Here is a 27386-nt window from a genome sequence, read left to right on the forward strand (position 1 = left end):
GAACTGGAGGTTGGCAAATGTGATGCCACTGTTTAAGAAGGGCAGTAAAGTCAAGCCAGGGAACTATAGACTGGTGAGCCTGACCTCGGTGGTGGGCAAATTGTTGGAGGGAAACCTGAGGGACAGGATGTACATGTATTTGGAAAGGCAAGGACTGATTAGGGATAGTCAACATGGTTTTGCGCGTGGGAAATCATGTCTCACAAACTTGATTGAGTTTTTTGAAGAAGTAACAAAGAAGATTGATGAGGGCAGAGCAGTAGATGTAATCTATACGGACTTCAGTAAGGTGTTTGACAAGGTTCCCCATAGGAGACTGATTAGCAAGATTAGATCTCATGGAATACAGGGAGAACTCGCCATTTGGATACAGAACTGGCTCAAAGGTAGAAGACAGAGGGTGGTGGTGGAGGGTTGTTTTTCAGACTGGAGGCCTGTGACCAGTGGAGTGCCACAAGGATCGGTGCTGGGCCCTCTACTTTTTGTCATTTACATAAATGATTTGGATGTGAGCATAAGAGGCACAGTTAGTAAGTTTTCAGATGACACCAAAATTGGAGGTGTAGTGGACAACGAAGAGGGTTATCTCAGATTACAACAGGATCTGGACCAGATGGGCCAATGGGCCGAGAAATGGCAGATGGAGTTTAATTCAGATAAATGCGAGGTGCTGCATTTTGGGAAAGCAAATCTTAGCAGGACTTATACACTTAATGGTAAGGTCCGAGGGCGTGGTGCTGAACAAAGAGATCTTGGAGTGCAGGTTCATGACTCCTTGAAAGTGGAGTCGCAGGTAGATCGGATAGTGAAGAAGGCGTTTGGTATGCTTTCCTTTATTGGTCAGAGTATTGAGTACAGGAGTTGGGAGGTGTTGCTGCTGTACAGGACATTGGTTAGGCCACTGTTGGAATATTGCGTGCAATTCTGGTCTCCTTCCTATCGGAAAGATGTTGTGAAACTTTCAAGGAGTCATGAACCTGCACTCCAAGGTCTCTTTGTTCAGCACCACTCCCTCGGACCTTACCATTAAGTGTATAAGTCCTGATAAGATTTACAAGGATGTTGCCAGGGTTGGAGGATCTGAGCTACAGGGAGAGGCTGAACAGGCTGGGGCTGTTTTCCCTGGAGCGACGGAGGCTGAGGGGTGTCCTTATAGAGGTTTACAAAATTATGAGGGGCATGGATAGGATAAATAGACAAAGTCTTTTCCCTGGGGTCGGGGAATCCAGAACTAGAGGACATAGGTTTAGGGTGAGAGGGGAAAGATATAAAAGAGACCTAAGGGGCAACATTTTCACGCAGAGGGTTGTACATGTATGGAATGAGCTGCCAGAGGATGTGGTGGAGGCTGGTACAATTGCAACATTTAAGAGGCATTTGGATGGGTATATGAATAGGAAGGATATGGACCAGGTGCTGGCAGGTGGGACTAGATTGGGTTGGGATATCTGGTCGGCATGGACGGATTGGACCGAAGGGTCTGTTTCCATGCTGTACATCTCTATGACTCTATGTCATGCCTTCTAGTTCTTTTCAGTTAGAGATTCAAAGTTAAATGAAAAATGCCATAGCTTCATCCAGTGGAGTTTGTTTTGCTACTCTTCATACAACAGATGGTTTAGTACAGTACTTGACACATGACATGAGGGCTATGTAGTCTCACAACAATTAGTTACACTTGTAAATGAATAAATCTAACACCCAACCCAAAAGAAAGTTCTCCAAAGCCTCATTTTCTTCTGCCAATGAAGGAATGTTACGTTCGTTGGACGAGGTCTTAGACCAAGATCTTGTCTGTCTATTTCAGTCCGTGTTTTTGATCCTTGGTGTCCTAGTCATTGCCCAAATAATGCCACCAAATGCAGATGAACTGTTATCAAAACAAAAAATACAATACTGAGGATAGTAGAAATATGAAATAAGAATAGAAAATCTTGGAAATGTTCAGCAAGTAATATTGCATCTCTGTACAAAAACAGAATTAACATTTCAGGTTTGACTGTCATGAAACCCCATCAAATGGGCAGTAAATGTTGACCTTGCTACATGCAGAGAAGGCATAATTTTAAAACAGATCCACTCTTCTGTAATGTAGCAAATGCTTTGTTTTTTTTTTGGAATGCACAGGTGATTGAAAAGTTTACAGTCTCGCACATCTCTGCACGTGTGGTAACCAATAGAATTGACTTCTGCTCAGGCTGCATGGGAACTTTCAGCTTGTTAAGCAGATTAGAAGGAACATTAGCTCTCACCCAATCCTTGATTCTGCATCCATATTTCTGCAATGCTCCTGAGTGTTCTTACCTCAAACAGGTAGTTAAGAGCATCTTCTTCAGTGCTGACCTGGTGAATTGAGAGCCCTCGGACATGCACGCCATAGTTGTCCTCCACTACCACCATGTGTCCATCAGTTTCCAAACTATCAGGCAGGCTAGACAGTAGGTCAAACAGAGTCTCGTTGTAGATTTCCAGGTATGAGACGTATACGGTGAGAGAAAGATCCCCCTGTTCTTCTACCTCTTTAAAAATCTGTGAGCAAGAACATTGAACATTTTACCTTTTTATTCTCTACTAGTCTTTCTTCTGTTATAAGGTTTGGATCTTGCCTAGGTACTTTCTCTGGCACTCCGTTGCTAAAACTAAAGTATTCCCTTGTGATTGAACTGAATATCCATGTCATTTAATAAAACAAAGAACTGCACATGCTGGAGATCTGAAACTCAATTGGTCACTGCCAAAACTCTCAGTTGAAGAGTCACCAGACTCGAAATGTTAATTCTGCTTTCTGTCCATAGATGCTGTCAGACCTGCTGAATTTTGCCAGCAATTTCTGTTTTTGCTCCATGCCCCTTATATGTGTATTTCTTCAATCTCTTCAGATGTGCACAAAAGCAATTCTTAGAACTGAAAAGGCCAGATACCAATCTGTTAAATTTCATGGTGCTTAAATATAGGTATGATTGATTTCATTTAATCTTTTAAGACAGAGAAAGCAAGAAAGAAAACATACATTGCAAAGCCTATTTGCAGACGAGAACAGGACAATTTATAGTGGACAACAGGGAAATGGCAGAGAAAATGAACAGTTATTTTGAGCCTATCTTCCTAGAAGAAGAAATAGAAAATATCCCAGAATGACCAAGGAACTTCAGTTATCAGAGCCAACATGAATTTATGAAAGGGATATCATGTTAGAGTTTTCTAAAGATCTTACTGGTAGCATAGATAATGGAAAACTAGTGGAATTAGTGCATTTGGATTTTCAGAAGGCTTGTGGTAAACTCCCACTCTATAAGGTATAGGAGCAGGCCAGTTGGCCAATCAGGTCAGTTTTGCAATTTGATCATGGTCGATACACCATTCTACTACCTTTTCCTCATAATCCTTGATTGCCTTACTAATCAAGAACCTATCCATTTCTGTCGTAAATACACTCAACAGTGTGGCCTCCACAACGTTCTGAAATGTTCTGTGAAGCAGTCCCCCAATTTATGCTTCATTTCTCCAATGTACAGGAGAGCACATTGTGAGCAGCTGCTCATAAGACCCTAAGCTTTCAGTTGTCTGCCACATTCTATTCTATGGTAATGAGTTCCACAGATTCTCCAACATCTGACTGAAGAAACTCCTCCTTAATGTCAGTTCTAAATGAGTGTCCCTTCACTCTGAGGTTGTGCCCTCAGGTCCTAGTATCTTTTACAAGTGAAAACATCTTCTTCACATCTGTTCTATCCATGTCTCTCAGTATTCAATGAGTATTCAATAAATTTCAATGAGATCACCTTCATTCTTCTACACTACATTGAGTACAGACCCAGAGTCCTCAGCTGCTCCTCACATGACAAATGCTTCATCCTTCCTCAGATGCATGCTCAGTGAATCCTTGTAATCAATGGGTATCGTGAGCTCTATTCTGATGAAGGGTCACTGGACTCAAAATATTATTGCTGCTTGTCCCTTAACAGATGCTGCCAGATCTGCTGAGATCCCCCATCCCTTTCTAACTTTTTTTAGAATTTAAGATGGTGGCACTGGCAGGTTAGGAAATCTTCGGGCTCTGTGCCCATACACTTCTACTCCCCTGGTTGGCTGCATTCTCCTTTGCTTTTTGTTTAGTTTCTTAAATTCTTAATTTCTCTTTTGTATCAAAATTGACCTTTTATTCTTTTCTTCGGCTACGGTGGAGGAAGGAGGTTGTGAGGGCTTGCTGTGGTGGTGGCAGTGGCAGCGTTGTGGCTCTGGGTGGCCATTCTTCATCGCCATAGTGGCTGTGGCTTTACTCAAGGTTTCATCATTGATGGGTCCAGTCTGCCCCAGTCTGATCTGCCCCAAGTCTCAAATCTTCTTCCATGCCAGTTCATTAAAGCCTTCAGCGCCCCTTACTTCAATAATCTACCTATCTCTTTTTAAACAATTTCAGTGACCCAGCCTCAATAACTCTCTGGTGTAGAGAATTCCAGGCATTCATTCACTAACCTCTGGGAGACAAAATTTCTTCACACCTGTTTTAAATGAGCGATACTTTCTTCTGTAACTATGTCCCCTAGTTCAAGAGTCCCCCCACTAGTGGAAACATCTTTTCAGGTATGTTTCGATAAGACTACTCTTCATTCTTCTAAATGCTGATGAACAAACACCTATCCTGTTTAGCTTTTTTTGATAAATCAACCTCTCCATCCCAGGAATCAACCCTAGTGAATCTCTTTTGAATTGCCTCCATGCTAGTACTTATTCATGGGCACCATAACAATACACAGTACTCCAGGTGTGGACTCACCAACATCCTGTATATTTCCCTATTTTACACTGTAAATCCTGAAGCAATAAAGGCTAGAATTCCATTTGCCTTTCAATCATTTGCTGTACCTGGATGCTAACTTTCAGATCACTCTGTTCTGAACTATTGGAGTTTCCTCCATTTAAGTAATTGTATTTAATTCTTCCTGTCAAAGTGCATGACTTCACACTGTACTACATTAAACTCAATCTATCAAGTTTTTGCCCACCACCTCAACCTTCCTATATTTCTTTGCAGATTTCTTATATCCTCATCTCAATATACCCTCCCCACCTATACTGAATCATCAGCAAATCTGCTACATCACATTTGCAAGTTATTCATATAGGTGGTAAAGCATCAAAATCCTAGTACTGATTCTCGTGGCACTGCACTGGTTACATCTTTCCAACTTGAAAATGCCCATTAATCCCCACTGTCTGTCTTGTGTGTTAATCAATCCTCAGCCCGTGCTAATATATATAATACGATGAGCTCTTGCAATAACCTTTTATATGGAACCTTATCAAATGCTTTTTAGAAATCCAAACAGACTACACTTACTTATCCTCCTTTATCAACTCTGCTTCTTATATTAGATTAGATTCCCCACAGTGTAGAAACAGGCCCTTCGGCCCAACCAGTCCACACCGATCCTCCGAAGGGTAGCCTCTAACTAATGTACCTAACACTATGGGCAATTTAGTATGGCCAATTCACCTGACCTGCATATCTTTGGATTGTGAGAGGAAACCGGACCATCCGGAGGAAACTCATGCAGACACAGGGAGAATGTGCAAACTCCACACAGACAGTTGCCCGAGGCTGGAATCGAACATGTGACCCTGGAGCTGTGAGGCAGCAGTGCTAACTACTGAGCCACAATGCTGCCCTTACCTCAAAGAACTTTGACAAATTGGTTAGACATGGATTAGGATTTCCAATTTTGGGAATCCATGAAAGAATGTGTGGCTGAATTTTCATTCATAACAATGCAGGAACACTGATCACACATGGAATGATACACTTGGTTAATAGGAGAGGAATCCCAAAAAACCAATTATTATAGTTTAGTCACTGCAAATCATACCTGCTGAATTGCTCTTGGAATGATACCACGGTAATCATATTTCTCTGTAGCTCCAGTCATTGTGTAGGTTTTTCCTGCCCCTGTTTGTCCGTAACACATTATTGTACCTAAAGGAAATGGGAAAAATAGTCTGTAATTTATACATAGTACTTTTTTCCTGTATCTTCCTCCTCAGATTCTTTGGACAAGGCAGGAAAGGAATACTTTTTGTGTGGTCATCAAGGTGAGGGATTGGAATGTTGAAGAAAGAAAGAGTATTCATTTTTGAGCTGACTGGGTGGTGGAGGCAGCTTTTCAAATGGAAATTGGATAAACACATGAAGAGAAAATGTCTGCTGGTTTGTGTGTAAAGGATGGGAGCTTGGGACTAGTAATGTTGTTTTTGTAAAAAGTTAGCACAGACATGACAGGCTGAATAGTGTTTAGAATGTTGTCAATGCTGGGACTTGAACTCTGAACATTGTCAATGCAAATAAAAAGAAACTGCATGTGTTAGAAATGTAAAGCAAGTCATTTGCCTCTCTGTCGAAGGTTTGCCAGTTGGAAAATATGCTGTAAATAAGTGATGTAGACACAAAAGTTGGAAATTTAAAAGAAGATGATGCTGGGAATATGCAAACAGGCGGTGAAAAAAATCAAAAAAACTCCCTCCCTCAAAAGATCGTCTTTTTTTATTTTTAGGTTCAGGATTCTCGTAGTGTCTTGTATATTTCCTATACTCTTAAAATTATTTCCTGTCTCCAGCAGCCCTTATCATCTAGTTTTAAATGGCCCATCATGACTCTTCTGGTTCTTTGGAGGAGAGCTATTCATTTAGCCCACATCCTTGTTCTGCATTCATAGCTCTCTCTTTTGTTCCCATCAAATACTTAGACAATTTCCTTATAACAGTTATTATTGAATCAGATTCATCACTAGTTCAAGCAATGTATTTCAATTCAGTGTCAAAACTAAGCTCTTCAAATTGCCTTTGGTTCTTTTGCCATAACACTTAAATCTATGATGTCTGGTTACTGTCCTTTCTGTTGCTGGAAACAATTTCTCCTTATTTATCAAACGTATTCATCGTTTTGAACAATTCTAACAAGCCTATTATTATCTTTGCTCTTAGTCAATTTCACATACATTATTACATTGATGTCCTCTTGGAGCAAAACATGAACTCTTGTTAAAGGAATTTAGAATTTAAATGGTTGACGTTCTTGGCCTCTAAACTCCAACTTACCAGAATCCAACACATACTAGATGCAGATCCATGGATTCCAAATAATTGTATGTTAATATCATACAAAATAAGATAAAGCATTATACATCTGGGTTGACTTGGTTCCCAAAACAGAAGAAATCCTGTTGGGAGATAGCTTTGAGTCCTCCATTATAATTATATTAGGCAAGCTAACATCATAAAGGTTTACAAACTTCCAGTGGGGTCATGCCAACAATAGCTCTACCAAATGTCAAACACCAGCCATCTACATTTCACCACCCATCACTACATGTGGCACCATCAAAAAGCAGATTGAACTGACAAACAACTAAAAACCTAGTTTCTGGTCTCTCATTCACATCTTGTTATGATGCCAAACAGCTAAGCATATTTCTTTCTATCTGCTGACAGAAGGCATACACACCTGAACTCAGTTTCAAAGTGATGTCAGTGAGGGAAAAGAGCCAAAAGAACTTTCTCCTCACACAACACCAACCTAGCATCAATGCTGATAGCATAGTACTGCTGCTGCAGGTTGGTGCCAATAGTAGTCAGCATCCTACTTTCTGACTTGCTTCATCTGATGACCTGAACCACACTGGAATGCTGCTTCCAGACTCGCTATCTTAATCCTAAACCAGAGAAGCTGTGCAAAAGTCCCCCCATTCACAAACAGCATGACAAATTTATTCCAGTCAATTATAGTTCCATAGTCCACTCTTAAATGTCAACAAAGTGATGGAAGGTTTTGTCGACAGTGCTATAGAGTGGCACTTACTCATCAAATATTTGCTCACTGATGGTCAGAATGCATACTGCCAGCTCCACTCACCTCCAGATCTCATTAAAGCCTTAGTTAAACAGAGGTCAGGTGATGGTGATTGCCCTGAACATTAAAGTAGCATTTGACCATTTTTAGCATCATGGAACCCTAAAAAAGTTGAAATCATTGGGAATTTTGGAAGAGGAGAGGAACTGTCCACTGATTGGGACCGTGCCTATCATAAACAAGAATGACTGTTATTGGAGGTCAATCATCTCAGCTCCAGAAATTTGCTATAGGAGTTCTTTAATGAACTTCCATCTGACATAACCTTGTGCAGGGTTACAGGGATCGGGTAGTGGGGTTGGTCTGGGTGGGATGCTGTTCGGAGGGGTGGTGTAGACTCGATGGTCCAAATGGCCTTCCACACTGCTTCCAGTGCTTCCACACTGTAGGGATTCTATGATCCCAAAAACTTAGAAGTGACAATAAATTATTCATTCAAAGGTTGACTGGGAACAGCCACTTCTGGGTAAATCTGCAGCAGAACGGTGGTGGTGGGGGTTGCTGTTCAAAATGAAATTGGCAAGATAAATATACAATTCATAAGTTCATAAGACATAGGAGTAGAATTAATCTGCTCTGCCATTCGATCATGGCTGATATGTTCCTTACCCCTATTTTCCTGCCTTCTCTCCATATCCCTTCAGCAAAACTCTGTCTCACTCCTCCTTAAATTTACTCACTGTCCCAGCATCCACTGCACTTCGGGATAGTGAATTCCACAGATAAACATAAAGAAGAAAATGTTGAAGAGGTTGGATAACGTGTAGGTTGGTTGGGTAGTTGACAATGAAGGAGAAGGTCTTAGGTTGCAGGATGATATAGATGGATTGGTTGAATGCGCAGATCTGTGGTAGATGGAATTTAACTCTATTACGTGTGAGGCGATGCACTTTGGAAGTAGTTACAAGACAAGGGAGTACTCAATGAATGTTTAACAGTAGGAAGCTCAGAAGAACAGAGGGGCCTTGGTGTGTTTGTCCATAAATTCCTGCAAGTGGCAGGACAGGGTAACAGGGTAGTCAAGAAGGAATATGGGACACTCCCTTTGTCAATTGTGGCTAGATTATAAGAGCAAGGAGGTTATGATGGAACTGTACTTTGTTTAGGCCTTAATTGGAGTACTGTTTGTAGTTCTGATCATCGCACTATAGGAATAGTGTGATTCCATTGGAGGGGTTGCAGGGGGCTTTTACCATGTTGTGGCCTGAGATGGAACGGTTTAGCTATGAGGAGAGGCTGGATAGGTTTGGGCTGTTCTCTTTGGAGCAGAGCAGGCTGAGAGGAGACATGATTGAGGCATATTAGATCATGAGGAGCATGAATATGTTAGATGGAAAGTAGGGAATTTTGTGACAATTAACTAAAATCTGGAATTCTCAAAGCCCTTGATAAAGTGATAATTGGCTGCCTCATGAATCGCAATATTTAATGTAGGGTGTGTGATTTATATGTAGTTTAATGTGTTTATTTTTAAGTTTAGACCTCCAACTGTATGAGCCCAACCGTGCATATTTAATACTTTATGTAACAACTTACTAAATGCCTTTGGAAATCCAAGTACAGAGGAGCCTTCCTTATCCGAAAGACATGGGCAAGGAGTGTTTTGCTCGGTTAATCAAATTCCAGATAATCGAATGCCGGATAACATAGTTTAGCCAAGCATCGGGACCTTGCAAGACAATCCAATATTTGGATAATCTAATGCTGGGTATTCGAGGTTCCTCTGTATATGCACTTTTAAGTCCATGAAGAGTTGAATGATTACTTTGTAACTGTTTCTGTAGCCATGGTGATTTATTTTAAAACAATAGCAAGATAACTTCCAGAACAAATAGGTTTTTTTGTACACTAGGCAAGTTTACAACCAAGCAAGGTAAACAATTTGACATCAGGGTTTTTGTTAGAAAATTGTGAATGTGTTTTTTTAAACTTATAACTTAGAACAATAGTTTAATCCATAGCTTTTAAATAAAGGTTTTGTTTTAATTTCAGTTTGGGGCATATATGCAGTTTGGAGATGGATGTACAAAGCAGTGGTCCTGAGAAAGGGAGGAGTAGTAAGAATAGATTATCTTAGATTGAGGAGTTTAGTAATAATTCCAGAATATGAGACTGATTAGCAAGGTTAGAGCTCATGGAATATAGGGAGAACTAGCCATTTGGATACAGAACTGGCTCAAAGGTAGAAGACAGAGGGTGGTGGTGGAGGGTTATTTTTCAGACTGGAGGCCTGTGACCAGTGGAGTGCCACAAGGATCGGTGCTGGGCCCTCTACTTTTTGTCATTTATATAAATGATTTGGATGCGAGCATAAGAGGTACAGTTAGTAAGTTTGCAGATGACACCAAAATTGGAGGTGTAGTGGACACAGAAGAGGATTACCTCAAATTACAATAGGATCTGGGTCAGATAGGCCAATGGACTGAGAAGTGGCAGATGGAGTTTAATTCAGATAAATGCAAGGTGCAGCATTTTGGGAAAGCAAATCTTAGCAGGACTTATACACTTAATGGTAAGGCCCTAGGGAGTGTTGCTGAACAAAGAGACCTTGGAGTGCAGGTTCATAGCTCCTTGAAAGTGGAGTCGCAGGTAGATAGGATAGTGAAGAAGGCATTTGGTATGCTTTCCTTTATTGGTCAGAGTATTGAGTACAGGAGTTGGAAGGTCATGTTGCGGCTGTACAGGACATTGGTTAGGCCACTGTTGGAATACTGCGTGCAATTCTGGTCTCCTTCCTATTGGAAAGATGTTGTGAAACTTGAAAGGGTTCAGAAAAGATTTACAAGGATGTTGCCAGGGTTGGAGGATCTGAGCTACAGGGAGAGGCTGAACATGCTGGGGCTGTTTTCCCTGGAGCATTGGAGGCTGAGGGGTGACCTTATAGAGGTTTACAAAATTATGAGGGGCATGGATAGGATAAATAGACAAAGTCTTTTCCCTGGGGTCGGGGGGTCCAGAACTAGAGGACATAGGTTTAGGGTGAGAGGGTAAAGATATAAAAGAGACCTAAGGGGCAACTTTTTCACGCAGAGGGTGGTACGTGTATGGAATGAGCTGCCAGAGAATGTGGTGGAGGCTGGTACAATTGCAACATTTAAGAGGCATTTGGATGGGTATATGAATAGGAAGGGTTTGGAGAGATATGGGCCGGGTACTGGCAGGTGGGACTAGTTTGGGTTGGGATATCTGGTCGGCATGGACGGGTTGGACGGAAGGGTCTGTTTCCATGCTGTACATCTCTATGACTCTATGAGCATTTTGGATAAATCATTTAAACTCAGGTGTATGACAGATGCAGGATAAGATTTTCTAGACTGAGAATTTTGTTTTTGCATAGAATCCCTACAGTGAAGGGAGAGGAAATTCGGTCCATCAAATCTGCACTGAACCACCGAAGTGCATCCCACCAAGAAAGACCCAGTCCTCTACCCGATTCCCACATTTCCCTTGGCCAATCCACCCAGCCTGCACTTCTTTAGACTCTGGGAAGAAACCAGAGCACCCAGCAGAAACCCACACAGACACAGGGAGAACATGTAAACTCCACACAGACAGATTCCAAAGCTGGAATCAAACCCAAATTCCTGGCACAGTGAGGCAGCAGTGCTAACCACTGAGCTACCGTTCTGCCCCTGTTGAGGTTGCTGTCAAATTAAATCTATTGAGATGTTAGAGAAAAGGACCTTCTCTGGTGTGAGTACACTAGTTGGGGCACTTTTGGGTAATATACAGCAGTGTTTTGGATCTGTAAAGTGGTGTTTTGGATGAATTGGATTATATTTTACCATGTTTTTTAAAACCTCTAAACTTGTGTTATGTGTAAATAGCTTTTATGAAATAAATTTTTGTTTAATTGTAAAAACTAAACCTGTAACTTTGCATACTTATGTTTCTTTGTGAGACCACTACATTTAAAACAAACCTGAACACAACATAATTTACCAAACCAGATTCCATTCTGGGATCAGACTTATCCAGGAATAAGATCATCTGGGATCATAACAAAGACACAAGCCAGGAACATAAAATTTCCATTTTCCTGCTTGTGTACAACTCCAAAACAACACAGAGGCATAGTAATATCCAGGATAAAGCAACGGTTGACATTTCAAGAACTACCTGAAGCATTTACTCCCTCCATCACCAATGCAATGGCAGCTATCATACAATATGCAAAGTACACTGCAATAGTTCACCGACATTTCTTCAATAAACCACTCAAATCTGCGTCATCGACCATATTACAAGGACAAGGGCAACAATTATAGAAACATCATCATCTATAGTCTACACTATAATGCATGTTTCTTCAACATGAATTGATTATAATGTGATTGAAGAGTTTAGACCATTACCTGTAGAATGCGAACTTTCCTTACCTGAATTGGCTATAACACAATTCCAGTCCCACTAGTTTAAACAGTGCTGCTATTATGCAATTTTCTTATAATGTGGGATCACACGATAACTGAACTATTGCATTATATCAGAACAGACTGCATATGCAAATTGAGTCTCATGTCAAACACCATTTTGACTTACAAATGCATCATTGTTTCTTCATGTCTGGATCAAAATCCCATAACTCCATCTCTAACAGTATGTGAGTGTACCTTCACCAAGACAAAAATGTACAATGGTTCAAGAAGACAGCTCAAAAGCATCTTTCCAAAGAATGGTCACTGGACCTGAAACATTAACTCTGATTTTTCTCCACAGATGCTGCCAGACTGCTGAGTTCTTTTTTCCAGCAATTTCTGTTTTTGTGTCAACAGCATCTTTTCAAGGGCAATGAGACATAGGTAATAAATACTGGCCATGCCAGGGAAGACCATCTCCAAGAACAAATTTTAAAAATCTTCCACTGCTACATGCAACTGTATTCAATGTTCTCAGTTTGCACAGTCAAATATCATTGACAACAGGATCAATCCTTTCTGGGAACCTGAACATAAGCCTTATTCTCACAAAACTCCCTGAGCTGAGATTCCTCAATTTTCTCCCAATCAGAGGATTTAGACCTACGTACTGCTGAAGCCATTTATTGTGCTAGACACCACATTCTTTGCAACGACTTTGTACACAACATCCTGTGGAACATTGTGGAGAATCCCATCTACTTTGAATGACCAGTCGCTGTGCTGATTATTGACCACGTCCTTTCGCTGGTCTAGTCTGGTGTGAATATGTATTGTCTGTGATGAAAAATAATAAAAGTGAATAGAAGTCATCTGAATAAGTTTGAAAAATACATTCAAGTTACAGCTTATACTAATAATTTGTCTTAACAAGAAAGCTAAAACATTAAACAGAAAATCCTCGAAATTCTCAGCAGGTGAGTGAGCATCTATGGAGAGAGTCAGCTCAAAGCCAATCCCTAGAGTGAGGAGACCTTCTGAATCTCCTGGTTTTTTTTCACAGAACACGGGCTGTGCCCAGACAGCACAAAGCCAGTCCCTAGACTGAGGAGACCTTCTGAATCTCCTGTTTATTTTTATTTTATTATGAAACAATAAACAGGGTTTCATGTTACAAAAGTGATTAAATTATGATATATTTGTAAGTGTTTAGATTTGGTGACAATAAAATATGCCAATATGATATGGGATTTCATTGAAATTGCATCAATGTTATTTTTTTTTTAAATTTTTTTTTTGCAGGTGTGAGACACAGTGAAAGACAAAGTGCACGAATCTTTATTCAATTTCCACCACCAGGAAGATAGGAAAACACCCGGGTGGCCAGTGACAAACACTGCCTCAATGTTATTTATAAACACAGTGGCTTCCTTAGAACATTTAATTAATCAAGTACAACAGACTCTTTAGTAATCTGTGCTGGTTGAATCTCCTGTTTCTATCTATCAGCCAGAACTATCTGATTGGCCCAGGTGAACAACCCCAATCAAGGATCTCATCTGACTCTGGTTCCAATCACTACACTCTTCCCCTACTAAGTCCAGTGATGTAGGCCTGCTCCTTCTCTTGTAGCTTCTCCTGGGATGATTCCACCTCAGGTATGGTTCTTGTGACTTGGACTCAGACGGGTAGCATGTATCATACCTGTTTGTCTCTTGCACCTGGACCATTTTGGGAGAGTCTCCTTTTCTTATTTTGGCACTAATGATGTTGAGACTGCATCCATCTCAGACTCTTAGGTTTCCTCAATGCCAGAAAAAGGGGGAGGCATTAATCAAGGCAATCACTCTTGCATCTCATAGTAATATGCTGCCCACTATGGTGATCTGATCTTGCCAGGTCCAGAAAGGTTTCAATTCTGGTTGTGATAGCCTTTTTGTTTCCCCCATTACCAGCAGCTGTTTTACTTTTGCCAGGACTGGATCTTTTTGAGTCCGCTGTCAGATATTTTGTTAGTGGTGATTGGAAGGGTGTCCAGAAAGTTCAAAATCAGGACAGACTCTTCCAGCGGAGGCAGCACCTTTGGAGCACCTGCTACTGGGAGGAGGTTCAAAGCATCTGCATTTGCCATTGGCCTCCTGGATAGTGCTCCAACCTGTAATTGTACGCACTTTGAATAAGGGCCCACTGCTGAATTCGATGAAAAGGTATGAATGGTACATGGGTCTTAAGTAGCCCTAGCAGAGGTTTGTGGTCCATTACTATAACAAATTTATGTCTGTAAAATATTGGGGTACAGACTGAACAAAACTGGGTTACACCCATTGAAGAATAAAGTGAGGGTGACAAAAGTGTCCAGCTGCCACATCTGTACTGGAGTTTAGGTCTTTCCTTGATTTGGTGAATAATTATGGTACCTGGCTCCATCTTGGCACCCTTACACCTGCTATTGAAGAAGAGTCAGCCTCGGTAATGATCGCATAGCCAAGAAGTAGCCTTTAGGGAAGTGAAAAAGCAGCTATCATCACCTAAGGTGTTGGCCCACTATATTCCCAAGCAAGGGGTGATGCTGACATGCGATTACTCCCCACATGGCATCAAGGCAGTGTTGGCTCATGCAGTGGCCCAAAGGAGAGGAATGCCCAATAGCTTTGGCTTCTCACACTTGGGCTTATACTGAACGCAAATTCGTCCAGAAAGAGAAGGAAGGTTTAGTGGTTATTTTTGGCGTGAGAAAGTTCCACCAATAATTTTGTGAACATAAATTTGTCAAAGTAACAGACCACAAACCCCTGCTACGGTCACTTAAAGAAGACAAGGCTGTACCACCCATAGCTTCTTGTCAAATTCAGAAGTCGGCCCTTATTCTGAGTGTGTACAATTATGAGTTGGAACACCGTCCAGGAATCCAATGGCAAATCTGGATGCATTGAGCTGCCTCCCATTGGCAGATGCCCCTGGTGGTGCGTGTGGTGGAAGAATCCATTCTGGTTTTAAACCTTCCAGACCATTCTGGTCACCACTGACAATATCCGACTGTGGACGCAAAAAGATTCCATCTTGGCAAAACTAAAACAGCTGGCGGTGATGGGAAACAAAAGGGCAATCACAACCAGGATTGAAACCTATCTGGACTCAGCAAGACCGGAACACTGTATAGGATGGTACATTACTCAGGCACATTTGCTCGGGCACATCAAGAGTGATTGGCCCGAGCAAAGGACACCACCAGAGTCATCCAGGGGTATCCAAAATGAAAATGTTAGCAAGAGGTTATGTCTGGTGGCCAGGGTTGGATACCAACATAGCTGCATTGGTGGATTGGTGGGGCACTGCCCAGAGTGCTAACAAGGACACTGTCAGCAGCTCCCGCACATCCAAGGGAATGGCCAGGTAAACCTTGGACTTGGTTACATGTCTACTATGCCGGCTCTTTTATGAGCTCAATGTGATTGGTCAGTTGTGGATACCATTCAAAATGGTTGAACATGCAGTGAGTTCAAACACAGGGATGACAACTGAAAAGCTGTGAGCGTCATTCATGATACATGGACTCTTGAAAGTATTGGCCATGGACAAAGGGATGTCATTTACCAGCAGGGATTTTGAGTGTATCCTATAGTTGAATGGCATTTGGCACATTTGGACATCTGCATACCATCCATCGTCCAATGGTCTGGCGTAAAGAGAAAATAAAACGTTGAAGGCAGACTTAAAGAAACAGATACAGCTTTGTTTGATACCAAACTGTCCTTGTTTCTGTTTGATTATGGGACTAGCCCTCATGCAACTACAAGGTTAGCTCCAGCAGAGTTGTTAATGGGGAGAAGACACCGCACCAGGTTAAATGTGATATTCCCAGATCTGGGGGAGAGGGAGAAATGGCAGTAGGAACACCAATGCCAACCACATGCCTCCTCTAAGCAAGAGAGACAGTTTACTTCAGGGGACGACATTTGGTGTCGAGACCACAGAAATGGCCCTGCATGGGTACAAAGTGAAGTCGATGTGAGGTCATGTCCTGTGACATACAAAGCTCATGTAGGTGAGGCGGTCCTGAACAAATACGTGGATCACCTATTTGCCACTTCGCAAAGAGGCAGGAGCAAACATACCTGGACCCTCAGGACAGCCAAAAAAGCTGTCAGATAGTTTGGGATCCACCTCTCTGTCTAGTGTTGAAGAAGTCTCAGAGTCCAAGATGAATGCAGCCTCAATACAGTTACAGCCAGAAAAAAAAGAGGAACATCTGCCAAGATGCTCCGGGTGCAAGACATGGCTATATCCAAGTCAGAGTCAGATGAATCGGTCTTGGGGCGAAAACTTCCCAGGAGAAGCTACAAGATAGAGAACAGCCCTACATTCCTGGACTTAGGAGGAGAGGGATGTAGTGATTAGAAACAGGGCCAGGTGGTTTTCATTGACTATGAGATCCTTGATTGGGGTTATTAACCTGGGCCAGGCGGCGCTTAGCTGACAGAGATAAACAGGAGAAAAAAAATATAACGAGGAGGTTTAGAACCTCCTCAGTTCAGGGGACTGACTCTGAGCTGGCTTTGCACAAGTAAATAAAGGGTGACATGGTGACAGGATAAACGAAAAAAATAATAAAAGAAGAAGGACAAAAAATAAACAGCTGCTTCAGAGAGTCTCCAAGCTGGCTGGTCAGAGGCCATGTCCTGTGCACGCATAAATAAGGGGTGACTTGGTGATAGGATGTCAGCCTCAGTGCAGTTATTTCAGATTCGCAGCTGAAATTCAGATATGTAGTTGAATTACACTTATGGCATAGCTGCTCAATACCATATCACTCATCTTGAAAGAGGAAGTTTTTGTTGCAAACGTTTCGTCCCCTGTCTAGGTGACATCCTCAGTGCTTGGGAGCCTCCTGTGAAGCGCTTCTGTGGTCTTTCCTCCGGCATTTATAGTGGCCTGTCCCTGCCGCTTCCGGTTGTCAGTTTCAGCTGTCCGCTGTAGTGGCTGGTATATTGGGTCCAGGTCTATGTGTTTGTTGATGGAGTTTGTGGATGAGTGCCAAGCTTCTAGGAATTCCCTGGCTGTTCTTTGTTTGGCTTGCCCTATAATGGTAGTGTTGTCCCAGTCAAATTCATGTTGCTTGTCGTCTGCGTGTGTGGCTACTAGGGATAGCTGGTCGTGTCGTTTCGTGGCTAGTTGATGTTCGTGGATGCGGATCGTTAGCTGTCTTCCTGTTTGTCCTATATAGTGCAGTCCTTGCATGTGATTTTGTACACTACATTAGTTTTGCTCATGCTGGGTATCGGGTCCTTCGTTTTGGTGAGTTGTTGTCTGAGAGTGGCTGTTGGTTTGTGTGCTGTTATAAGTCCTAGTGGTCGCAGTAGTCTGGCTGTCATTTCAGAGATGTTCTTGATGTATGGTAGTGTGGCTAGTCCTTTGGGTTGCGGCATGTCCTCGTTCTGTTGTCTCTCCCTTAGGCATCTGTTGATGAAATTGCGAGGATATCCGTTTTTTGCGAACACCTTGTATAGGTGTTCCTCTTCTTCTTTTTGCAGTTCTGGTGTGCTGCACTGTGTTGTGGCCCTTTTGAATAGTGTCTTGATGCAACTTCGTTTGTGTGTATTGGGGTGGTTGCTTTCATAGTTCAGGACTTGGTCTGTGTGTGTGACTTTCCTGTGTACCTTAGTGGTGAATTCTCCGTTTGGTGTTCTCTGTACCCTCACGTCTAGGAATGGGAGTTGGTTGTCCTTTTCTTCCTCTCTCGTGAATCGGATTCCTGTGAGTATGGAGTTGATGATCCGGTGTGTATTCTCTATTTCCGTGTTTTTAATGATTACAAAGGTGTCATCAACGTATCTGACCCAGAGTTTGAGTTGAATTTGTGGTAAGACTGTTTGTTCTAACCTTTGCATTACTGCTGTTGCTATGAGTCCCGAGATGTGTGAGCCCATGGGTGTTCCGTTGATTTGTTCGTATATCTGGTTGTTGAATGTGAAGTGTGTTGTGAGGCACAAGTCCAGTAGTTTAAGTATGCCGTCTTTGTTGATGGGTTCAACGTATGTTGTCTGTTGTGTCTGTTCAGCAGGTTGGCTATTGTTTCTCTGGCTAGGGCTTTGTCAATAGACGTGAACAGTGCCATTACGTCGAATGAGACCATGGTTTCCTCCTTGTCTATGTGTATATTTCTGATGATGTCCAAGAATTCCTGTGTTGATTGTATAGAGTGTCTGGATCCGCTGATCAAGTGTTTCAGTTTCTGCTGTAGTTCTTTCGCCAGTTTGTGTGATGGTGTCCCTGGTAGTGATACTATGGGTTTGAGTGGGATGTCTGGTTTGTGCACTTTAAGTAGTCCATAGAATCTGGGGGTGTTGTTGCTTTCAGGTTTCATTCTTTGTAGGTCTGACCTGGTTATCTGTCCGTTTTTTTGTAGGTTCCTCAGTGTGTTGTTTATTCTATTGGTGAGCTGTGGGGTGGGGTCAAACTCCCTCTTTTGGTAGGTGTTGGTATCTGCAAGTAGTTGTGCTTTTTGGATGTACTCTGCTTTGTCCAGGATGACCGTCATTCTGCCTTTGTCTGCTGGTAGTATGATTATGTTCTTATCGTTTTTTAGTGATTTTAGTGCTTCTCTCTCCTTGGTGTTGAGGTTATGTGTTTGTCTTTTCCTTGTTATCAGGGGTACGATACTTTGTCTCACTGTTTGTTGTGTCTCTTCTGTCAGTCCATTGTTCCTGAGTGTGCATTCTAGTGCTGCTAGGAAGTCAAACCAACAGCCACTCTCAGACAACAACTCACCAAAATGAAGGACCCGATACCCAGCATGAACAAAACTAATGTAGTGTACAAAATCCCATGCAAGGACTGCACAAACACTATATAGGACAAATAGGAAGACAGCTAACGATCCGCATCCACGAACATCAACTAGCCATGAAACGACATGACCAGCTATCCCTAGTAGCCACACACGCAGATGACAAGCAACATGAATTTGACTGGGACAACACTACCATTATAGGGCAAGCGAAACAAAGAACAGCCAGGGAATTCCTAGAAGCTTGGCACTCATCCACAAACTCCATCAACAAACACATAGACCTGGACCCAATATACCGGCCACTACAGCGGACAGCTGAAACTGACAACCGGAAGCGGCAGGGACAGGCCACTATAAATGCCGGAGGAAAGACCACAGAAGCGCTTCACAGGAGGCTCCCAAGCACTGAGGATGTCACCTAGACAGGGGACGAAACGTTTGCAACAAAAACTTCCAGCTCGGCAAACAGAACCACAGCAACGAGCACCCAAGCTACAAATATTCTCACAAACTTTGAAAGAGGAGTGCATGTATCTCAGCTGTGATTGTGACTATATTGGAGAAGCGAGGCAAGTTTGATTGTGGTAACTACAAAGCTATATTCTGGCTTTCTTTTGTAGCTTCAGTATGATGGCAAACTTTGTTTTAAGTGACATCTTATGAATAGGCACTCTGGATAAACCGGCAAAAATTATATACCTCAAATTCCAGAAATTTACATCTGTGATGTCCAAGTAGTCAGTTGATAGTGTGAGTGAGAAGGCTTTCTGTTGGTAAGTTTTATTTAATGCAAAGTTTCATTATTATTTAAGTGATTTAAGCAATAAATAAAGTACAATGGTGATGTGTTTAGTACACCCTGGTCCCAAAGGTGCAGGTCAATAAAACATTTGCTTTAGTATGATTTGCTCAGTTTAGTTTCTAGTCAGTGGCAAGCTCCAGGACATTAATAGTGAGAGAATTGAGCAGTCATAATCCTATCCAACTTTGAGGTGAATCCATGAACTCTCGCTATTGTATTTGATTCTATTGAAGGACAAGGACCATGCTAAGAGGGGAATGGGGAAGAGATGACCAAGAAGGTAACTACATTCTAGCCCTGAGGGTCTGGCAGCGGTGCAACAAAGAAGTCTAATGAGCTCACTTGGGTAATCAGAGAATATATCTTCACATGATACCTCTTATCCAGTATACCTCCAATGCAGGCATCCTGGTCCATTGCTAATATTCAAGGAGAAAGTGAGAACTGCAGATGCTGGAGATCAGAGCTGAAAATGTGTTGCTGGAAAAGCGCAGCAGGTCAGGCAGCATCCAAGGAACAGGAGAATCAACGTTTCGGGCATGAGCCATTCTTCAGGGCTCATGCCCGAAACGTTGATTCTCCTGTTCCTTGGATGCTGCCTGACCTGCTGCGCTTTTCCAGCAACACATTTTCAGCCATTGCTAATATTGCAATGCTATCTTCTATTGTGTGCCATTTGTTCTGCAAGATCACGATAGGATATCAACGATAGTGTTGTGTTGTACTTGAGTTAGACGTAAGTGGGCGGTCAAAGAGGTGGTTGGTGGGTATGTGGCCAGTAGCAATGTATAGAATACAAGGTTGAAACATCTAACCACTTATAGAAGCATTGAAAATAGGAATAGGAGTCAGCTATTCGGCGCTGCAAGCCTGCTCTATCATTCAATATGAACGTGGCTGATCATTCAACTCAGTATGTTGTTCCCACTTTCTCCCTATACCTTTTGATCTCTTTTAGTCTCAAGAATTATATCTAACTACTTCTTGAGAATGTTCAACGCTTTGGCCTCAACCACATTCTGTGATACAGAATTCCAATCTCTAGGTGAAGAAATTTCTCCTCTTGTCAATCAAACACAGTACACCACAGTTACTGACTTCAGCCAGCTCTCATACTAAATCAAGATTGCATACAATAAAAGAAGTTAGGGTTGAATAATCAGAAGCCAAGATTGCCTGCATCTTATAAGGCCTATAAAGAGATGGTTCTTTGCATTGTGAAGCTAGCATGGTTGTGAAGCTTGTGGCATCTGGCATCGTGAAGAACATTCATGATGATCATCAGGCTGCTGATGGTGGGACCACAGATCTCTTCCTTTGCTATCACCAAAGTTTCCCTCCTGACTTCTTGGTTTCATATATTCAAGAACCGTCACCTGCCTAACTAAAACAAAAAAAAGGAAGAAAGAGAGCAACAACACAGCATTTGTGCTACAGAAGGAAATTTCATAGCAATGGTTTCCAAAGCTTGGCACTAATTCTAGCTTTCTTACCTCACATCTGCATCTACAGAAGGTTGAACTGATTTAATCAAGAAATGTATTATTTTTGTATCAGGAGATTACCATGATGGTAGTAGTGAAATAGTGGACCTTTTCTTATCTTCCAGTTTCTGTGTTCCTAAAAATAATCCTTCTATTTGTTATTAAAAGACACGTTGCAATCCTAATGTTTTAATTATAGCGTATACCTGTTGTCAGTAACAGAGGATGTTAATATACCACATAAGGAATACTTAATCAGTACCTTGACTCTGTATTTAATTAGTTCTTCAGTGAATAAACCCAGTGGAATGAGTCTTTGGACAGTAGACACGAAGCACAAAGACACATGAACAATAAAATTACTGCTTATTGGTTTAATACAGGCTATTACAGTTGTCATGCCACAGTAGTTAGTTAATTCTCCTAAGACTGAAAATGAATCTGGATATTTTTGACAGCTAATTGACCAGGGGAGAGTGAGTGATGATATGGTGACATGATGTTCACCTTCCATTAGGAGTTGTTAGCTACTCCAAAGGCCTGAACTCTTCATTGTGATTTCTCAATGTAAATAAAACATACATAAGAATCCTCTGTAATGGTCTTCCTTACCTGATTATCAGGTAAAAACTCAATCATATCTGATGCAAAATTAGTTGTTGTTCTGACTCTGGCGAACACCTTCACACCACTGCTTTTGCTGCTCATCTTCAACTAAAGTGCAATGAAGAATAGTTAGACCATAAAATGTCAAACGATCCTCTTTTTTACATAGGAATTCATATCAAAAGTAATCCAAATAGTGAGTGGAACTTTAAGCAGGGTAGATGAATGCCTAAAAGTATAAAAGATACTCGTAGATTAATTGAATTAGCAAAACTGTGCCAAATGGATTTCAATATAAATGTGAAATCATCCACTTTTGATCTAAAAAGGTTAAAATAGAGTATTTACTAAATGAAGGAAAGTTTAAAATAGTGGAAGTAAAGAGGGATAATTGAAATTTCATAAGTGGGTATGGAGAATATTTTAAAAAGCTAATTGTTTTCTGGCCTATATATCTAATGAACTATAATACAACTATGATGAGACCATACCTAGAGTCTGCGAGTTTTGAGAAGATTTGTAGCTAAGGTTGAGGGTCTGGATATAGGTTTGCTCACTAAGCTGGAAGGTGCATTTTCAGACGTTTCATCACCATATAAGGTAACATCTTCAATGAGCCTCCTGACGAAGCACTGCTGATGATTCCTGCTTTCTTTTTATATGTTTGCATTTCTTTGGGTTGGTGATGTCATTTCCTGTGGTGATGCTATTTCCTATGGTGATGTCATTTTCTGTTCTTTTTCTCAGGGGGTGGTAAATGGGGTCCAAGTCAATGATAGAGTTCTGATTGGAATGCCATGCTTCTAGGAATTCTTGTGCGTGTCTCTGTTTGGCTTGTCCTAGGATGGATGTGTTGCCGCAATCGAAGTGGTGTCCTTCCTCATCTGTATGTAACTACACTAGTGAGAGAGGGTCATGTCGTTTTGTGGCTAGTTGATGTTCATGTATCCTGGTGGCTAGTTTTCTGCCTGTTTGTCCAATGTAGTGTTTGTTACAGTTCTTGAACGGTATTTTGTAAATGACATTAGTTTTGCTTGTTGTCTGTATAGGGTCTTTCAAATTCATTCGCTGCAATTTTAGTGTGTTGGTGGGTTTGTGGGCTACCATGATGCCAAGGGGTTTGAGTAATCTGGCAGTCATTTCCAAGGTGTCTTTGATGTAGGGGAGGGTGGCTAGGGTTTATGGACGTGTTTTGTCTACTTGTTTGGGTTTGATGCTGAGATTGAACACGGTCTGTCGATTTCTTAACAAACCTAAACAAGCAGACAAACCATGTCCAGAAACCGTAGCCACTAATATGGTGACATATCGTCTGAAAATGAACCTTCCAGCCCAGCGAGCAAAGCTACATCCATACCTACAGTCTAGTAAGAAAATCTGGGTGCCACACCATTCAAGGAGATTGTTAAGTCAAGTTAGGAAGGGTGAACTGATCCCTTTCCTCGTCCCACTCCTGTACTGGTCAAAATAAAGTTGGAATTTAAAAATGAAGGAATATTGCCAATTGCAGTTCAGTACAAGAAACAAGGGAATAAATTTTCTTAAGGAACAAACAAAGAACTAATTTATTGGAAACCAGGCCTACTCAAATATAGATTTAAAGATTATTAACAAATGATTAGAACTGCAGAAATATATACAACTGTTTTTCTTGCAAATTACACATACACAACCTCAGGTCTGGGAGAAAAGTATTAAAGTGTTTGGTACTGGAATGTCTTCCTGAACCAGCTAAGGCTGACTGAATCTACTTTACTTAGATATAAAAAACTGCAGATGCTGGACAGCAAAGTAGACAAGCAGGAGACTGGAAGAACACAGTAAGTCAGGCGGCATCAGGAGGTGGAGAAGTCCACGTTTCGGGTATAACCCTTCTTCAGGAATGGAGGTGGTAGGGGGAGCTGCAGATAAGGTGGGGAGGGGTGGAGGTTAAGAGTGGGGAGAGGAGTGGAATGGTAAGGTAGTGAGAGGTGAATACAGGTGGTGGGTACAACCTGGCTGATTGATGGGAGGAATTAATCCGGCTAATAGCTGGAGAGAAGGGTCGGTTGATGGAATAGATGGGAGAAGACAGGCGAAACATGCCCTTAGTTTGCGGTTGGTCTCTCTCTGCCATGTCTATCCTCAGTCTCCTCCATTGCCACAGTGAATCAGACCACAAATTGGAGGAATAATACCTCATCTTCCGCCTGGGCAGCCTACAGCCCAGAGGACTCAACATTGAATCCTCCAAATTCAAATAACCTATCCACCCATCCCCGACTTCCTTTCCAGCCCACCTCCTCTCTTCCATCCCTCCAACTGACCCTTCCCTCCAGCTACCAACCATATTCATTCCTCTTATTGACCAACAGGTTGTATCTCCTGTATTCACTTATCACTATCTCACCACTGCACCCCTCTCCCCACCCATAACCCTTCCTCCGCCTTTATTTTCAGCTCCCCCATTACCTCTATTTCTGAAGAAGGGTTACACCTGAAACATCAACTTCTCCACCTCCTGATGCTGCCTGAATCTGCTTTACTGCAGACAGTGATGTACAGTAGATTTCAAAGTCTTCTTTAGGAATCCTTCATTTATGATGATGAAATCTTCCATATTTTTAACTCACAAATGCTGTTGCTCCTGGGACAGTTTATTTTGCACTGTCTTGTGTTCAAATCCAATTATTATCTACAAACTGAGTCATGTGATATCTCCGAAAGTGCTGTCAGCTCATTGATTTCAATTGAGCAGCTTCTGTTCTTTGCAAATGTAACCTTTTTTTGTGCTGCAGCCAGTCTCCTTAACTTTAAAGGAATTCTTTCCAAAGAGACCAATATATGTACAATTACATTTTAATTTTGTACTTCAAATGACACATCTTCATATCAATGTACCGACCATAAAGGAGTTTTGTTTTTACTGAAAAGATTCTTGTTTTAAATTATGAGGAAATATTACATAAATTAGGAACATATTCCCTGAAACTTTAGAAGTTGTGGTTGAATTGATCAAGGTTTACAAGATATTAAAGGGAACAAACAATGGTTGATAGAGAAAACCTCATTTCAGCTGGCAAGGAAGCCTCAGGGAGTAAAACATTGCTAAAAGGAGATGAGATATTGACGTTTTTTGTCTTGCACTGAGCAGAACTAGGATGCAAGAAACAAACTTAACAAAAAAAGAACCATTTCTTACAGCATGAGGATGCTGATTAGGTGGGCTGTCATTGGCATGGAGATGCAGCGAGAACGGCTCACTATCACTTTTATTTTTAAGATCAGGGCTTTGCTGTTGGGATAAAGCAGAGTTTGGCTGTCTCCATTACCGAGTTCTAAGTTGCTATATAGATGTAAGTTTTATTTTCTGCTGTGTTCATATCATATATACATATCTCAGTGCTGAGATAATAACACTGAAAATGTTAATATATGAACTTAAACTACACTAGTAAGTCATTGAACTATTGAAGACGGACTGGCATTCATACACGGTCTCTCTCCAGTTTGCTGCACAGTAATCAGGACCAAACATAAGAGCTTTTTTTTTCCACCCAAGTTCAGGAAATATTCATTTGAATTGCCTTCAATTCCAAGGTTCTTAGACTGGGTATTAGCCTTTATCTGAAATGGAATTTTAAACCTGCTAAACATCAGTACTGAAGCCAGGAATTCTATCAAGGCTTTCTTTCAAACTTTAAAAAAAATTATGCCCCTTTTTGAGATGCTAGCATTTGTTTAGTAGTCATGTCGCGGCTGTACAGGACATAGATTAAGCCACTTTTGCAATTCTGGTCTCCCTACCATAGGAAGGATGTTGGTGAAACTTGAAAGGGTTTAGAAAAGATTTACAAGGACGCTGCCAGGGTTGGAGGGTTTGAGCTAAAAGGAAAGGCTGAATAAGCTGGGACGTAGGCTGAAGGGTGGCCTTACAGAGGTTTATAAAATCATGAGGAGCATGGATAGGGTAAATAGACAAGGTTTTTTTGTCCCAGGATGTGGGAGTCCAAAACTAGAGGGCATAGCTTAAGGTGAGAAGGGAAAGATTTAAAAGGGATGTAAGTGGTAACATTTTCACGTGGAGGGTGGTGCATGTATAGAATGAGCTGTCAGAGGAAGTGATGGAAGCTGGTACAATTACAACATTTATAAGGCATCTGGATGTGTCTATGAATATGTAGGATATGGAGGGATATGGGCCAAATGCTGACAAACGGGAAGAGATTAAGTTAGGATATTTGGTTGGCATGGACAAGTTGGGCCAAAGTGTATGTCTGTACACCTCAATGACTCTACTGCATTCAACTCAATATTGGATATTGGCTTGGGTCAAAGACCATTCCTAGGACTTGGCACATCATTTTGAACAACACTTCAGGATACTATTGAGGGAATGCTCCATTTCATGCAATCCAGCTACTTGTTGAGTTGTCAAACTACTCAGATGGATGTAAAAGATGCTCTGACATTCCAGGGAGGCTCTGTTTGGTACAGTGACTAATATATATCCCTCAATCAATGTAACGAGAAAAAACGATTATTTGGTTACATATTTTATTTTTTGTGGGTCTTCTGCATGCTTATTTTTTTTTATATTACCACATTGGCGGCACTTTAAAAGTACTTCAACGGCTGTTTTGTGTTTGTTTTTGGATGAAAGTTAAACAATGTAACTTGCTTCATTTTCATGCTTTTGATCCTTATTGGGGCTCTACAGACCTTCTCAGCACCTCGCCTGGAGAGTGGCAGTTTTGATGGTTAGGGGATGGTTGTTCTCAAAATAAGTGAGCCCAACACTCCAAGTTTCAGCAAGAAGGCCAGGGTCCTCAATACTCGGCCGGTGCCAGCAGACATAGCTTTATGGCATATTGAGATCAAGCCAAGTCCCACTTTCCCCCCCGCCCAATTGTAGCAAACAACAAATGGAAAATGAGGAACGATAGAAATCGTATTGCCCATACTGAATTAAAAATCACACGACACCAGGGTATAGTCCAACAGGTTTAATTGGAAGCACTACCTTTCGGAGCGCTGTTCCTTCATCAGGTGGTTGTGGAGAACACAATTGTAAGACAGAATTTATAGCAAATGTTTACAGTGTGATGTAACTGAAATTATACATTGAAAAATACCTTGATTGTTTGTTAAGTCTCTCATCTGTTACAATGACCATGTTAATTTCACTTCTTTCAAATGTAAATCACAAAACATTATTTTAAAAGTTACATTCTCAGGTTAACTTTAACAATTGGTGCCAGGAAGATAATATGTTGACGGTGTTGGCCCCCTGTGTGATGTTGTCTGTGCCAAAATGTTTAGACTGATTCCAATCTAAAAAATGAGTTAACAGGGTCTGACAGATTTAAGGAGAAAGTGAGGTCTGCAGATGCTGGAGATCAGAGCTGGAAATGTGTTGCTGGAAAAGCGCAGCAGGTCAGGCAGCATCCAGGGAACAGGAGAA

At 41.5% G+C, this 27386-nt stretch overlaps 1 protein-coding gene across 4 annotated transcripts in view; it reads right to left on the reverse strand.

Moving 5' to 3' along the window:
• The window catches only part of kif9 (kinesin family member 9), a 106141-nt gene that overhangs the window by 78237 nt on the left and 518 nt on the right, over positions 1-27386 (reverse strand). For 3 of the 4 annotated variants that reach the window (XM_087986587.1, XM_087986586.1, XM_043687968.2), the window contains exons 2-5: positions 21950-22051; positions 12933-13098; positions 5868-5974; positions 2305-2529 (exon numbers count right to left, since the gene is read on the reverse strand). In XM_087986587.1, coding sequence (XP_087842713.1) covers positions 2305-2529; positions 5868-5974; positions 12933-13098; positions 21950-22045 — 594 coding nt within the window. In that variant the 5' untranslated portion in view covers positions 22046-22051. The remainder of the gene's footprint in view (positions 1-2304; positions 2530-5867; positions 5975-12932; positions 13099-21949; positions 22052-27386) is intronic. The other variant, XM_087986588.1, reaches the window with a different exon arrangement.

Source organism: Chiloscyllium plagiosum, unplaced genomic scaffold, assembly GCF_037043375.1.
Source record: "Chiloscyllium plagiosum isolate Xiang-an unplaced genomic scaffold, Cpla_swu_hap1 HiC_scaffold_4, whole genome shotgun sequence".
NCBI classification, from domain to species: domain Eukaryota; kingdom Metazoa; phylum Chordata; class Chondrichthyes; order Orectolobiformes; family Hemiscylliidae; genus Chiloscyllium; species Chiloscyllium plagiosum.